The sequence below is a fragment of the Natrix helvetica genome, assembly GCF_964273705.1.
Source record: "Natrix helvetica genome assembly, chromosome: 1".
Taxonomy (NCBI): Eukaryota; Metazoa; Chordata; class Lepidosauria; order Squamata; family Natricidae; genus Natrix; species Natrix helvetica.
Genome location: NC_138548.1, coordinates 8,338,088 through 8,354,031, shown reverse-complemented (window position 1 = coordinate 8,354,031; position 15,944 = coordinate 8,338,088). Strand labels below are relative to the sequence as shown.

The 15,944-nt window shown below is 43.8% G+C and overlaps 1 protein-coding gene across 1 annotated transcript in view; it reads left to right on the top strand.

Moving 5' to 3' along the window:
- PTPRS (protein tyrosine phosphatase receptor type S) overlaps positions 1–15,944 on the top strand; it is a 242,388-nt gene that overhangs the window by 102,039 nt on the left and 124,405 nt on the right. Inside the window, exon 6 of the mRNA XM_081960707.1 lies at positions 9,190–9,300. Coding sequence (XP_081816833.1) covers positions 9,190–9,300 — 111 coding nt within the window. The remainder of the gene's footprint in view (positions 1–9,189; positions 9,301–15,944) is intronic.

Sequence of the window (15,944 nt, the reverse complement as noted above, 5' to 3'; positions counted from 1 at the left end):
GGAGGAGGAATTCTGGGAGTTGAAGTCCACAAGTCTTAAAGCTGTGAAGTTTGAACACCCCTGGGGTTTATTTTTCTAAAGGGTTAGGGGTGCAAGGGTCTTGTAACGTGACAGCTTTAAGACTTGCGTGCTTCAAATGCCAGGGTTTCTGAGCCAACATTTTGGTTGCTAAGCAAGAGCGTTGTTAAATGAATTTCACCACATTTTACAAGTTGGCCACGCCCACCCAGTCACATGGCTGCCAAGCCATGCCCACCCAGTCATATGGCTGCCAAGCCATGCCCACCCAGTCACATGGCTGCCAAGCCACTCCCACAAAGCAGGCCACACCTACAGAAGAGATTCTAAAAACTTTTGAAACCCACCACTGGTGTGCCCACACCAATTCAATCCTCCCCGCCCACCTGCGCATGTGTGCACAACTCCTCCCCAGGCTCCGGAGGCTTTCCTGAGGCCTGGGGAGGGTGAAAATGCCCCTCCTGTCCCCCCGGGGACCCTCCGGAAGCTGGAAATGGATCATTTCCGAACTTCAGGTTGGCCCATTGGGGCCGTTTTTTGCCCTCCCCAGGCTTCACGAAAGCCTCCGGAGGCTCATTCCTGAACTTCCGGTTGGACTGTTGTCCCTGTTTTTCAGCCTCCTCAGCCTCCGGAGGCTTTCCTGAAGCCTGGGGAGGGCAAAAATGGTATCTCCCAGCCCTCCAGAAGGGCGAAAAATCAGCTGCCAGCAAATATGACTCCGTGTGCCATAGGTTCGCCATCACAATCTTACACCGTTTCTGACAGTCCAGTCTCTCCTTGGAAGCCTCCAGGGATGAAGCCTTCACAACTTCTGAAGGCAACTTCTGTTCCACTGGTTGATTGTTCTCACTGTCAGGAAATCCCTCCTTATTTCCAGGTTGAATCTCTCCTTGTTCTGTTTCCATCCATTGTTCCTCGTCTGGCCTTCAGGTGCCTTGGAAAATAGCTTGACCCCCTCCTCTCTGGGGCAGCCCTTCTATTTTTTATCTGGGCCAAGATCCCGTCTGTTTCAGTCCTACTTTTTATCCCTTGCTTCAGAAGTCTGCTCTGGACTTGCTTGACATTTTCGGCCGAGTCCCTTTTAAGAGTTACATTTGAGGGGGGGCGGGGGGGGGAATCAGGGTTTTATACCGGCTTTTTTTACACTCCACTTTGAAAAAAAAAAAGAAAGCTAAACCTCTTTCAGCTCTTTAGATGTGAAACTCCAACAACAGGAAAAGAAAAGATCTGCCATCTGTGCCCTGTTGTCCCAAGGCCGTCTCCGTCCCCTCCCGGTTGCCCTTGTCAAGGTAGCTTAATGATCATATTAACCAAGCAAAGACAGTCCCAAGAGTGATAGGCGCCTTGGATGTGATCCCAAAACATCTGGAGCATTACTGGAACACTACCGGCATTGACAAATTCCCCATCAGTCAATTGCAAAAGGCAGCTTGTCTTGGAACGGCTCGCATCCATTCCTCGCTCTGGTCAACGCCGTTTTCCTAAACCATTCCAAATTTGAGTTACAGATGGCAGATATTTTTTCCACTCTGAATTTCTCTTTCTTTCTTTCTTTCTTTCTTTCTTTCTTTCTTTCTTTCTTTCTTTCTTTCTTTCTTTCTCTCTCCCTCTCTCTCTCCCTCCCTTCTTGCCTTCCTTCATTTCCCTGTCTTCTTCCTTTCCTCCTTTTCCTTCTTTCCTTTTCCTTCCTTCCTCACACCCTCTAAGTTTACTTTCTTCTTTCCTCCTGCCCGCCCTCTTTCCTTCCATTTTCATCCTCCCTCCTTGCCTCCCTCTTTCCTTTCCTTCCTTTCCTTATTTTTCTCCTTCCCGCCCATCCTCCTTCTCCTTCCTTCCTTCCTTCCTTTCTTCCTTCTTTCATTCTGTCCTTTATTTCCCTTTTCTTTCTTTTTTCCCTCCTTTTCCTTCCTTCCTTTCTCACTCCCTCTTAGTTTCCTTTCTTCGTTCCTTCCTCCCACCTGCCCTCCCTCCCTCCTTCCTTCCACTCCTCCCTCCTTCCCTGCCTGCCTGCCTCCTTTCTTTTCCTCATTCCCTCCCATCCTCCCTATCCTTTTCCTTCCTTCTTTCCTTCCTTCCTTTATTTCCCTCTTCTTTCTTCCTTTCCTCCTTTTCCTTCCTTCCTCGCTCCCTCCTAGTTTCCTTTCTTCATTCCTTCCTCCCACCTGCCCACCTTTCTTCCTTCCTGCCTTTCTTTTCTTTCTCTGTTTGAGGGTATCCTGTTTCTCCCAATAAACCTTACTTTATCTCACTCTCTCTCGTTTCCTTGCTCTTTAAACCCCCCTCCTTCCCCCCCCAGCTGCTCTTTCACAGTAGCTAGTCCAAATTAACATTACTCCCTCTCCTCTTCCTTGCCTACTCTCCTTCCTCCCACAAGCTAACAAGCTCTCTGCTTTGATTAACCTTAACCGGTAGTTCTAACTAGATGCTGACTCCTCCTTCCTTTAGAATAGATAATGTGTTTTAACCTTTTCCTTAATTAGTAACTAAATCTAACTAGATCCTTAACCACCAGCTGTAACCACCTAACCACTCCCTTTCCCACTCCACAGATGTTAACTAATCAGAAATAATAACCACATTGTTTTTATCCCAGATCCTGAAAATAGTGCATTTGGGGTAGCGTGGAAGGAGGGGGAAAGAAAGAAAAAAAAATGAAAAAGCAAAAAACTAATAATTGGTGTTTCTGCAGGAGGACAATAGGCTGGAGGAAAAAAAGAATTGGTATTATCCTTGCTTCTCCTGCAGATATTATTCATAACTTCCGGCAAGTCACACCAATAGGGACATTTAAAAATATTTGCATGGGCCACCAAAAATTATTAGACAGCGTCTGTGACGCCGAGGGAACCTGGATCCAGAAAAATATCCATGAAATCCTTTGCTTTGTTTTCAGGATTGGGGTTTAAAAAAAAAAAAAACAAGCCCTTTTTGAGAATTTTACAAAATGTGCTTCTTGACTTGAGAAATAAACCTTGAAAAAGCCAGTGGGAGGAAGGACAAAGGTGACGTTTCCCAGGCTGACAAAATTTTATTTCCCGCAGAGTGGAAGGCTTGAACCTCGTATAATCGCATTCTTGGGCCAGGCTAGGGGGAAAAAAATAGAGCTTCTGTTCATGTGCAGAGAAGAAACTGCTTGACGGCATTTTTCAAGCTAGGCAATTCTCAGCTTTTTAAAATAAGTCAGATCTCCCCCCCCCCCAAAAAAAAATGTGATTCTCTTAGTAACCCCAAGGACAAACCGCCTTCTGGGGTTCTGCTAATTGCCAAATATTTTTTCTGCAGGTTTCCTGGGTAACCCAAAAAAAAATATGGAAATTATGTTCTCCTTCTGTTCCTCTAAAATCTCCTAATTTTTCCCCTGTGCACTCGCAGAAGTGAAGGCATTTTTTTTTTTGCAAAGCGGATCCACTTAAGTTTCTAGTCCTCATGGGCCTGATTCAAGATCTGGGTCAAAACAGGCCTTGATCTTATCTGAATTACTATTATTATTATTTGCAATCACCTGGGTAGGTAAGGAAGAACAATTATTACATTTTGTTCTCTAAATGATTAAATTTTGTTCTGTAAATTATTACATTTTGTTTTCTAAAACTTGGGTTCTTCGGAGATTTTACTCGAATAATAGCAGCTCCTCCACCCGTCCTCATTCCCCCCTTAACCAAAGGGAACATAGGTACCAAAAACCGAATCGCAGTTAGTCCTTGACATACGGCCACAACGGAGAGCAAAATTTCCATCGTTCAGCAAGGCGGTTATTAAGGGACGGTCGCAAATGGTGAATCACGTGACCCCAGGATGCGACAACCGTCATAAACACACGCCGGTTTGCCAGGCACCCAAATGTTGATCGGGTGACCGTGGGGATGCAGCGCCGGTCGTAAGTATGAGGACCGGTTGCAAGTTGCCTTTTTTTTCAGTGCCGTGGTAACTTCGAATGGTCGCTGAATGGATGGTCGTATGTCAAGGACTACCTCTGTGTGTCCCTCACCCCAAATCGTGCCCTGGAGAAGCAGCCTTAAAAACTCACTTATCCATTTTTCTCCTGGGTGCCTTCCTCCCACTGGCCGGTCCTGAAAGAAAAAGAAAAAAAAATCCCATTTTTCCCCCCACTTGGCTTTTCACTTCTGTGTTTGTTGTTCTTTTTTTTTCTGTTTGTTTGTTTTGTGTTTCTTTTTCTTACAGAAGGTACTCCAATCCGAGGTAAGATCCCCTTGCTTTGTGCTGGAGGGTACAATTGCCCCTTTCCTTTAAAAAATAAAACAAAGCATTTTTCCTCTCGATTATAACCAGTTATTGTAACATGTAGTTGCGTGGCCTGTTGTTGTCGTTGTTTCTTTTCCCAATGCAGAATTGTGTTACCTTGTCACTGTTGGAAAATGTCATTTCCTGCCTTCTGTGCATCTCCTCTGTTTTCTATGCCTTCTCTTTTTTGTTTCCTTCCTTCCCTCTGAATTCTGACTTATTGTCCAGCATATGTTTAATATTACCCGATAGATAGATAGATAGATAGATAGATAGATAGATAGATAGAGATAGATACATACTTACATAGATACATACATAGATACATGCATAGATACATAGATACATAGACAGAGAGAGAGAGAGAGATACATACATACATACATACATACATACATCATACATACATATATACATGCATAGATACATAGATACATAGACAGACAGAGATAGATAGAGAGATAGATAGATGATAGATAGATAGATAGATAGATAGATAGATAGATAGATAGATAGATACATACATACATACATACATACATGCATGCATACATCATATATACATATATACATGCATAGATACATAGATACATAGACAGACAGAGATAGATAGAGAGATAGATAGATGATAGATAGATAGATAGATAGATAGATAGATAGATAGATAGATACATACATACATACATACATACATACATACATAGACAGAGAGAGACAGAGAGAGAGAGATACATAGATACATAGATAGACAGACAGACAGACAGATAGATAGATAGATACATTGATATATAGACAGACAGATACACAGACAGACAGATACATAGATACATTAGACAGACAGACAGATAGCTAGACACACATACAGGGGTGGACTTAATTTTTTTTAAACAACGGGTTCTCTGCCCAGTTGCTGGGTGGGCGTGGCCTAGTCGGCCTCCCGCAACGCTCAGGCTCCAACGCCCTCCGGAGGCTGCAATTGGGCCCATTTCCAGCCGGCCAGAACTTCCGGGAGGCCCGTTTTCCCCCCTCCCCGAGCCTCCACATGGGCTCTGCACTTAACCTTGCATCCAAAATGGGCCACGCCGAGACTCCTGGGAGGGGTAGGAGGGGCGGGGCCAGCCAGGGATGGAATTTGTAGGTTCTCTGAACCCCCCATAACGTTAGCTGTGGGTTCTCCTGAGCCCGGGCAAACCCATAGCATGCCCACCGATATTTATATATATAAATACACCGTATTTTTCGGAGTAAAAGACGCACCTTTTTCCCCTCAAAAAAGAGGCTGAAAAGCTGAGTGCATCTTGTACACTGAATACAGCATTTTTTGCCTCCCAAAACCACGCCCTGTTTTTTTGGGGGGGGGAAACGGGCCCATTTTTGTGAAAAACGGGCCATTTTTGGGAGGTTTGTCAAGGGCAAAATTTTTTATTTTATTTTCCTCTTCAAAACTTTGCTGCGTCTTATACTCCAAAAAATACGGTATGTATATGTATGTATATATGTGTGTGTGTATATATCATAGACACACACATACATACATATACATAGACACAGACACACACAGGGGGGGGGATATATGGTTCCTTCTGGAATGTTCTTTTTTCTCCTGGCTGGATGGACTGAGGCACCTCAGAAAAGGGGTGGAAGACTTCTTAAATGCTGGGCTTATTTTTGCAATTTATGGTCCTGCAGGTTTAAAATGCTGGTTTTTCACAGGCTTGGATTGTGGGGGAGGGGGGGTTAGAAATGTCTGTCTTTTGTTTTTTTGGTGTGGGGATCTAAGAATAACTCTTTCCCACATTCTACCGAGATGACAAGTGTTAATTTGACACAGCTCCGCAGTGCAGGACACGAGAAGTGGGATATTTTTATTTTTTTTATTTTTAATGAAATCGCAGTGGTGTTTTCTGGTGTGGAAAAAAAAAAAACCACAGGAGGAGAGAAATCTCTTCTGGAAATATGAGAGACGTACAGAATCAGAACAAAACAAGTTGTTTTTTTTAAGGAGGCCAATTTTTCCTGATCCCCTTGGAATCCTCTCGTAGACTCTCTCTGAAGATGGAAAATTCATTTTCAGCTACCTTGCTAAATAGCAGAAAATTAACCCTACCCTAATTCGGATGGTCCAAAAACTAAATCTTGAGGACCAGTAGCAAAAAAAAAAAAAAAAAAGGAAGAATTTGCAATATTGCTCTGATCCATCAGGGCTATTTCCTAGATCCGTGATGACAATGGCATGCGTGCTGGAAGTGGCATACAGAGCCATTTCTCTGGCCACGCCAAGCCGTCGCCCGTTGTTCTTCTGGGTTCCAGCCAGGGGTGGGTTCCTGCCAGTTCTAGCCTCTTCTATAGAAGAGGTTCCACAAATCTACTGCGCCGTTTAGAACCGGTTCCAGCTCCCTCCCCACCCCCCCGTCCGTCCGCACATCATCAAGATGAAGAGCGAGAGGAGGAATTCTGGGAGTTGAAGTCCACAAGTCTTAAAGCTATCAAGTTTGAACACCCCTGGGGTTTTTTTCCTAAAGGGTTAGGGGTGCAAGGATCTTGTAACTTGACAGCTTTAAGACTTGCACACTTCAATGCCAGAGTTCCTGAGCCAACATGACTGGAGGAGGAATTCTGGGAGTTGAAGTCCACAAGTCTTAAAGCTGTCAAGTTTGAACACCCCTGGGGTATTTTTTTCTAAAGGGTTAGGGGTGCAAGGGTCTTGTAACTTGACAGCTTTAAGACTTGCGTGCTTCAAATGCCAGAGTTTCTGAGCCAACATTTTGGTTGCTAAGCAAAAGCGTTGTTCAGTGAGTTTCACCACTTTTTACAAGTTGGCCACGCCCACCCAGTCACATGGCTGGCAAGCCACTCCCACAAAGCAGGCCACACCTACAGAAGAGGTTCTAAAAAAATTGATACCCACCACTGGTTCCAGCGCACCGGCCTTCACACACGCGGGTGTGTTGGAAACCGGAAAAGCAGCCATCCGGTGTGCATGCGCATGCTGGGAAGATGATCTTCTACTTTCCGGTGCATGTATGCGCGCAAGCCACCTGTGTTTGCGCACACATGCATTTCAGAAACCGGAAGACCAGGTGGCTAGTGCACATGTGGACACCTGAAACTGGAATATTATCTTCCTAGCAGGCGCAGGCGCACCGGGAAGATGTTCTTCTTGTTTCTGGCACTCACATGCGCAGATGATGCTCTTCCAGTTACTGGCGCATGCCTGCGCACAGGCCACCTGGTCTTCTAGTTTTCGGCATATGTGTGAGTGCGGGCTCCCGTTTTCAGCACTCGGTGCCGAAAAGCTTTGCTAACACTGTCCTAGATAGATCTCCATAGTGAGGGGAGGAATATCCAGGATGGGTTGATCTTGTCCTTTCATTGATTGGACTTTATTAAGAACCTCCATGCACAGGGGCAGTCAACCTTGGATTGTGAGAGCTGAGGACGAGGAAGGTTTCGTGGTTTGGTGGTGGAACTTCCATAACTTTGCATCCATCCACAGAGAGAGTCAACCTTGAGCCTCTGTGCATAGGGGGGCAGTCCACCTTGAGTTGTGAGATCCTGAGGATCAGGAACCTCAAAGGGTTCATGATACGGTAGTGGATTTTCCATAACTCCAGAGCAGTGTTTCTCAAACTTGGCGACTTTAAGTCCTGTGGACTTCAACTCCCAGAATCCCCCAGCCAGCATAGCTGGCTGGGGAATTCTGGGAGTTGAAGTCCACAGGACTTAAAGTCGCCAAGTTTGAGAAACACTGCTCCAGAGGACAGATGAAATGGCCTTGAGGGATAGGAGGAAGATAAAGGAAGCCCGAGTCCAGGGTAGGACTGTAACACATGAAAGTGTCTCAGGCGAGGCCCACCCCCTGTCAGCAAAGTTAGGGAGTTGGAAGAAAGTTCAGATTTTGTTATTATAACTTTATAATAAAGGTAGTATCGGTCTGCAACGGTGTTTTTCAACCTGGGCCTCTTTCAGATGTGTGAACTTTTAACTCCCAGAATTCTATGCTCGCTGGGGCATTCTGGGAGTTGAAGCCCACCCGTCTTAAAAGTTACACAGATTGAAAACACAACTTTGGTTTGCAATAACTTTCCTTGGAGATGGGGACATTGCAATACACTGATTTTACTGACAGTGAGGAAAATGCTACGTTCTTAGCCAAAGCTGAATAGCAAAAGCTGTTTGGTGCATGGGTTGTGGTTTTTTTTTTGGGGGGGGGGATGTGGCCAAATCCAACCTGGCAGCTGGAATAACCACAGGAAAGTGTCTTGCGTTTGTGGCTGTTTAAGGCTGAAGAGGGAAGCGCGGCCTAATGGTTGAAAAAGTATACTGGGCTGCAGAAAAGAGTTAATCACAGGAATAAATTGTATTGTGGCATCTTTGTTGTTCTCCAGTCTTGGCTGTTTTCTTGGGGACGTTTCACGACTCAACCGGGGAACTTCATCAGCGCTAGAAGGATGTGGAGTTGGCTCACGGTTGATATTTATTTATATGTCATTCAGAATCGAAAAACTAAAAACCAAAGGACTAAGACATCATCAATCAGTACACAGATAAGCAGGAATTAACCCCTGACAAATAAACTAAGAACAACACCCTAATCGAGAAACTCCCAGCGAGGAAAACCACACTCGCACCAATCCCGACAGCAAGGATATAAATAGAGAGCAACTCCCACTCCCTTCTAGCACTGATGATGTTACCTAGTTGGATCATGAGACGTCTGGGGGAAAAAAAAACTCCATCTAGCTCAGAGAGCACCAAAGATCACACAGTTCAACCCTGAGCTCGGGATATGCTATCGGTAATAATTGGTGCGTTCGGCCCCTTAGAGCCGTTTCTCCCTTTTGTGCCCAATCTGCCCTCGGTCGACAATTAACGTATTTCTCGGCATCTCCTCTTTCCTTTTTGTCTTTTTCTCTCTTCCCTACCCAGGTGGCCTTCAGATCGAGAGCAGCGAAGAGACGGATCAGGGTAAATATGAATGCGTTGCCAGCAACAGTGCCGGAGTGCGCTATTCTTCGCCCGCCAACCTATACGTGAGAGGTAGGGAGCGCCGTGACTCACAAGAATGGCAAATGTGACCCCCCCTCCCCCCTGCCCGCCCTTACACGCATGCACACAGACACGCCAAGGTCTTTCGGGAGCCTTGCGTGGCCTTTTTTTTACACGAGATGGAAGAATTCGGGCTGAAGGCCTCTCTTAAAGGAAGGAAGTTGAGTTAATTGGAGTCCTAGAGGACGGTCATTTAAAAATGAGCCAACAGTCCATCGGAATAGAGCTGGAAGGGACCTTGGAGGTCTTCTAGTCCAGCCCACTGCTCAAGCAGGAGACTTCTGTAACATCCCAGACAAGAAGCTGTACAGCCTCTTCTTAAAAACCAAAAAGCGATGCAGACATTAAGTGAATCATGCTCAATTTGACACCCGTTTTTGTTACCGTCGTTAGGTGAATCTGGAGTTGTTAAGTGAATCCAGCTTCTCTCCCCCCCCCCCCCCTATTGACCTGGCTTATCAGAAGCTTTAAGTACCAGTTACAAGTCACTTTTTTCAGCACCGTCGTAACTTGGAACGCTTCGCCAAACGAGGGGTCACAAGTCGAGGATTACCAGTAAATGGGAAGAATTCTGTCCCTCAGTGAAATGTGTAGGGAGCATTTGAAAGATGAGGGTCATCCTTTCAAAGGTTTAAAATTCAAGGCATTTTTTAAATTCCTACGTCTTTCCCAAGAGGTATCCAAGTTAAACTAAAGTTTTTAAGAAGAGACTGGACAGTCACTTATCTGAAATACTGTAGGTTCTCCCACTTGAGCAGGGAGCTGGACTAGACAACCTCCAAGGTCCCTTCCAGCTGTATTCTATTCTATTCTCGAAGCAAGAACCAACCTAGAACTGAGGAGAAACTTCCTGACGGTGAGAAGAATGAACCAGTAGAACGACTTGCCACTAGAAGTTGGAAGTGTTCCGTCAGTGGAAGTTTTTAAGAAGAGATTGGACGGCCATTGGTCTGGAATGTTATAGGGATCTCCTGCTTGAGCAGGGGGTTGGACTAGAAGACCTCCAAGGTCCCTTCCAATTCTGCCAGTTGTATCTCCCACAAGGTATCCCAAATGGCCCAATAAATTGCAATTTTGTTGGTTCCCTTTTCTGTGCACGAAATTTTGGTAGCAGAATGCGGGGCTGACTCAGATGAAAATTAACGGCGAGCATAAAATGCCTTTTGCAAGGTGCTTTGTTTAAGCCCCGGGGGAAAAAAAATTCAGCTGAACAACACAATTCTTTCCTCCAAGGAAGCGTTATTTTCAAAATATTCACTAGAAATGAGTTAGGGAAAGAACCAAAATGCAAAGTAAGCAGGTTCTTCAGAATACAGATAGTCCTGGGTTGACGATTGCTAAGCCAGGCGATTCGTGCCCGATTTTAACGATCTTTTTTTTGCTGCGGTCATTAAGTGAATCGCACGGTTGCGAAGCAAATCTGGCTTCTAGGAAAGTTGCAAATGGCGATTGTGTGACTCTGCTACTCTCATCAACGAGGGGTCCTTGGTGCTCTCTGAGCTTGGTTGTTTTCTTGCAGACGTTTCACTACCCAGCTAGGTAACATCATCAGTGCTAGGATGGACTGGAGTTTTGCTCTCAAACTGTCGTAGCACTGACGATGATACCTAGTTGGGTCATGAAACGTCTGCGAGAAAACAGCCAAGCTCAGAGAGCACCAAGGACCCCTCATTTCAAGTTGCGAGTTACAAATGTTCTCCTTTATCGATACTGTCAGAAATACATGCCAGTTGTCAACGGGCCTGAATTTTGATAAAACGACAATGGAGACGTCGTGACAGACATAAGTGCGAGGGGCAGTTGTAAGTCAATTTTTTCAATGCCGTTGCAACTTCGGACAGTTGCTAAAGAAGCAGTCGTAAATAGAGGACCCTCTGCATTCAGAAGAGAGGACATGGTCATTCTTGGCCTTTGCCTGCCCTGCCCATAAGCTTCCAACGTTTTGAATTGACAGCTTTCAATCGATCTGAACTGGATCGGTGAATTTTTTTCCCCTTGCACGGATCTATTTTTTTAAAAATCTGGCTGAATGTTTTTCCTTGAATTTTCTTTTTTTTTTCTTTTAAGTAGGAACGTTTTTTGTTTCAATAGCTGTTCATCCCTCCCCCCCCCCCTCAAAAAAAGCCCCCACAAAACCTACCATTTGCCCCATGAAAATTGGTTTAACCGTTTGATAGGCTCATGAATGTTTATAAAAAAATTATTTACCTGGCTGGCTAACCTGAAGTTACAGGAGACTTCATGAAGCTGTGGCCTCCAGACATTCTTCCAGAAAATGTCACTGGTTTTTCACCCGTATTTTTCAAATCCTTCCCTTCCCTGCCCATCTATGCCAAAACAATTTTTAAAAGTGCATTTGTTACTGTTTATTGTCATGATAATAATGAGGTATAGATTGTCTCTGTTGCTCTTTGGAACTATGCCTTCAGGCCGCAAAGAATGAGATGTAGTTTTTGGGAGCAGATTTGCAGGATTCTCCCCCCCTACCTCCCTTGGTTACAGTCTCTCAGTCTTATTTTTATTTATTTATTAAATTTATTTGCCGAGCGGTGGCCTAGAGGTGGAGCTCTCGCCTAACAATCAGGAGGCTGTGAGTTCGAACCTAAGTAGAAGGCAGCTATTTCTCTCTCTGGGCAGGATGAGAATATGTCTGCTAAATATAACTCTGTATTGGCGACAGGAAGGGCATCTGGCCACTAAACATTCAGCTACTTCATTCAGTTGCCCAGACTCCACCCCGCAAGGGATTATAGCAGTGTTTCTCAACCTTGTCAACTTGAAGATGTCTGGACTTCAACTCCCAGAGTCCAGACATCTTCAAGTTGACAAGGTTGAGAAACACTAGATTATAGGATCATTAAAACGGAGATAATTATGATGGTGATTAAATTTATTTGCCACCCGTCTCATTTCAAAGAGACTCCAGGCGGCTTCCAGCATAAAAAACATTTAAAAAGACCTTAAAATCATCAGATTAAAAAATGACAAGTTGGCAAGCTTTTAAAACGAGTTGGCAATCCGGGGATTTCTGCGGGCGGCCATTTGAATTCTGCAATGCAGAAACAATTCCTGTAGTGTCATCTACGTACAGACCTGAAATTATTTCATTCCCGCTGGTGATAATGCTGGAATATCAGGCTGCCCTAAAAATCTTGACCTGAAATTTATTTTATTTTATTTTTTTTAAAAAATATCCTACCAGAATTCACACTTGGTGTAGTGGTGCTTTAAACGGTCAGCGCATCAAAAATCAACGTACAAAAGTGTTTGAATGCTTTACAACAAGTGTGAATGAAACAAATTCACCGCTCCAAATTTAACTGGTCGGGATAGATTGGCATGTCCCGCGTGTGCAAATTTACACAAGAGCCCGTTCTATTTGAACCCCTCTTTTAAGAGGCTTCACGGAGACTTTTGCCCCCAGTTTAAAAGGTGGTCCGATTTCCATGAAGTGAGCTCTTTGGAAGCCTTGAAGGTTAATTTGGGTTGATATCTCCCCAAGGATCGAATTTTGGAGTGGGGTGGGGGGCAGAAATGATGGGGTGGGTATGGGAGGGGTCTTCGACGCCTTGTTTTTCCCCCCTCTTCGTTGTCGCTGCACTAAAAAATCCTCGATGTTTTTTTCTGACTGTTTCTTCCCGTAACATGCTTGTTTCTCTTAATGACTTTTGAGATTTGCGGGTGAGGGGTGTGTGTGGAGGGAATAATAGCTCAAGTTATTGTTTCCTTTTCTTGGGGTTTTTGTTTTTTCCCTGAACAGGAAAAAGAGGTCTGGTTTCCACCCCTCCTTTTTTTTCTTTTTGTTACGTTGGTGGAGGGGAAGAAGATTCAAAGGGATTGGGGTTCGAAGCATGTCCGTATGGACACGAGGCTCCCGTCGCACGATTTCCCGCTTTAATTCGACGAGATTGGATTGATCCAAAGATATGGAAAATTGCCTTCGCCCTCCTTCTCCCCAAAATTTCAAAATTGGAGGTTCCGTCAAATTTGGGATTTTTGCTAGCTCGAGCCAAATTGGGTTGGTCCGTTGCAACCTGCAATCCCGTCCTGAGTTTCTAGGACGCGACTCCCAAACCCATGTGGATATGCCTCGAACGAGTGTCACTATCTTACAATATTTTTGGTGGACCGCGGAAGAGATCTAACCCACGGCGAGGACCCCACGGTGACGGAGGTGGTGGGAATCACACTGTCCTTGTTAATCTTTCTTTCCTTCAGCCGCGGGGTGGGGAGGGGGGCGATGTTGGGGAGAAAGAGGGGGTGGGCCATTCAGCAGTGCCAGGCGGGCTTCCGAATTCTCGGGAGGGGGGCTTCTCTTAAACTGGCCCGTCCGGGTTGATATGAAGCGCCCCCCTTCCTCAGAGACCTTCAACTTTCCCGGGGGGCCTCTTGGTGATGGCCCCGATGGTTCGGAAGGAAAAGGGACAGATTGAAGATTTTTTAAAAAAAAAAAGAAAAAAAAAGTTTTTTTTGTTTTTTTTTTTTAAGTTAAAAAACGGAAAGAAAGAGAAAAAAAGCAAAATCGATTTGCAGTTGCCAGCCTTGAAAGGCCTTTTTTTACTCTCTCTGTGTTCCCTATTTTTCTCTCTTCTCATGTCATTGTGTCCCGCATCAAACCCCTTTAACATCCCTCAGAGCTACGAGAAGGTTGGTGTGGTTTTTTTTCTTTTTTACTTTCTTTACCCACATTTTTACATTTCTTAAAGAGAGAAGTATATATATCTATTATCTATAACCTTTATCTTTTTAAAAAAGAAAAAAGAAAGAAAGAAAAAAACGATGGTGGTGATGATGATTTAAATAAAATAAACTAACTAACTAACTAAATAAGAAAGCTCTTTGATCGATAACGGAATATGTCTATTTTAGCAACAAAAAAAAAATTAAGAAAAAAAAATTAAGAAAAGGGAGAGAGAGAGAAAGAAAGAGAAAGAAAGCAAGAAAAAAATCTCTGTCGATATCATGATAAAAGAAATCAAATATAAGAACGGCGGGCGAGATCTGCTCGTTCTCGGTCTCGCCGGAGATGAGTTGAGTTGCATTGTGCGCCTCTCTCTGCATCCTTGGTAACGTTGCTGCGTTGTATGTGCACTTATTTTTGTCCTCTTTACGGACGTTTGGGCCTGATGCATGATTAGGAGAATGTGAACAATGATCTTTGCATGCTGGTCCTTTTTCTTTTTCAAAACAAATTATTTTACATTTTTGTTTTGACGGCTTTATTATTATTATTATTTTTAAAAAATATTCCTTTGGAGGAGGTTGTTCTTCCCAATGTGCGTATGTGTGTGTGTGTATATATATATATCGATATATCTATATCCATTTTTTAAAACGATATTTTACGTTTTCTTTATTATTATTATTATTATTATTATTATTATTATTATTATTATTATTATTATTATTCAGTGGATTTCTTTCCCTCCCCCTCCAAGCTATCCCTATGTGATTCTCGATTTGTTTGTTTATTTATTTATTTGCTTTTGGAGGGTTTTTATTTTTCCTCTCTCTCTCTCTCTCTTTTGATTTGGGGTTCATTGGTTTCGGATGTTGTGTTTTCTTTTTTTTTCTTTTAAGTTGGTTCGGCTATGCTGCAATTTATTCCAAATGCATTGTGGAAAAAAAATAAAATTAGAAGCCAGTGCTCCTGCTTTCCCTTCCTACCCTCTCCGATTCTACCCCGTTTTCCATTCCTTCGATAATTGAAATGATCGGCAAGCCAAAACGACAAACATCACACAGGTTTCCAATTCAGGGCATAGGAGATATGGCGCCTTTGTTTCCTTAACTGAGTCACGGGAGTGCGATGTGTGTGTTTTAGGAACACAACGCCCAGGGGTCTAAATTCAATCCCAAACAGAATTGTTGCTGAACTCCAATGTTCACTCCATCAATACTATTCTATTGGGCTCCTCGCCTATCTGGTCCTCCATGAAAAAGAGCTGAATAGAAAGAAGGTCAGGGGCTTCAAGCTTCTCTCTCCAACACAACTCTATGGTAGCCAAGACATGGCAGCATTTTCAGGCCCTGATTGGCTGGGTGTGTGTGGGTGTGTCAAGCTGTAGCTGCAGCTTCCTGACCAGTGGGAAAAGGAGGCAGCCACTGGGGTGAAGCCGTGCCAGGACCCTCTTGTTGCAAGGGCTCATGGGATATTTTATTTATTTAGGGATTTAGTTATTTTTATTAAGGTATTTATTAAATTTCTACCTCCCTCAGCTAAGAGATTCTTATTAGGGAGAAGAGGGAGGGCTAGAAATGAATGCAATACATATAGGTAGTCCTCGACTTACGACCGGAATTGAGCCTGGAATTATGGTTGTAAGTTATTGAGGTTGTAAGTCGAGGCATCACATGACCAGACCTGATTTTTCAACAATTTTTTTTTACTGTGGTTCTTAAATGAACACTGCGGTCATTAAGAAAACCAATTAGCCACATGGGCCTTATTTATTTTTTATTTTTTGCTGGAAGTAAATGCTGGAAACTGGCAACATAAACCATGGTTTGTTTAACTGCTTTTTCATTAAACCATGGTTTGGCTAATACAGTTTTTTTGGTCCCTACTTATTTATTTTTAATATATCCTACTTAGAAACCAGCCATTTCCCTTACAGAGGAGGATACTTGGCTAT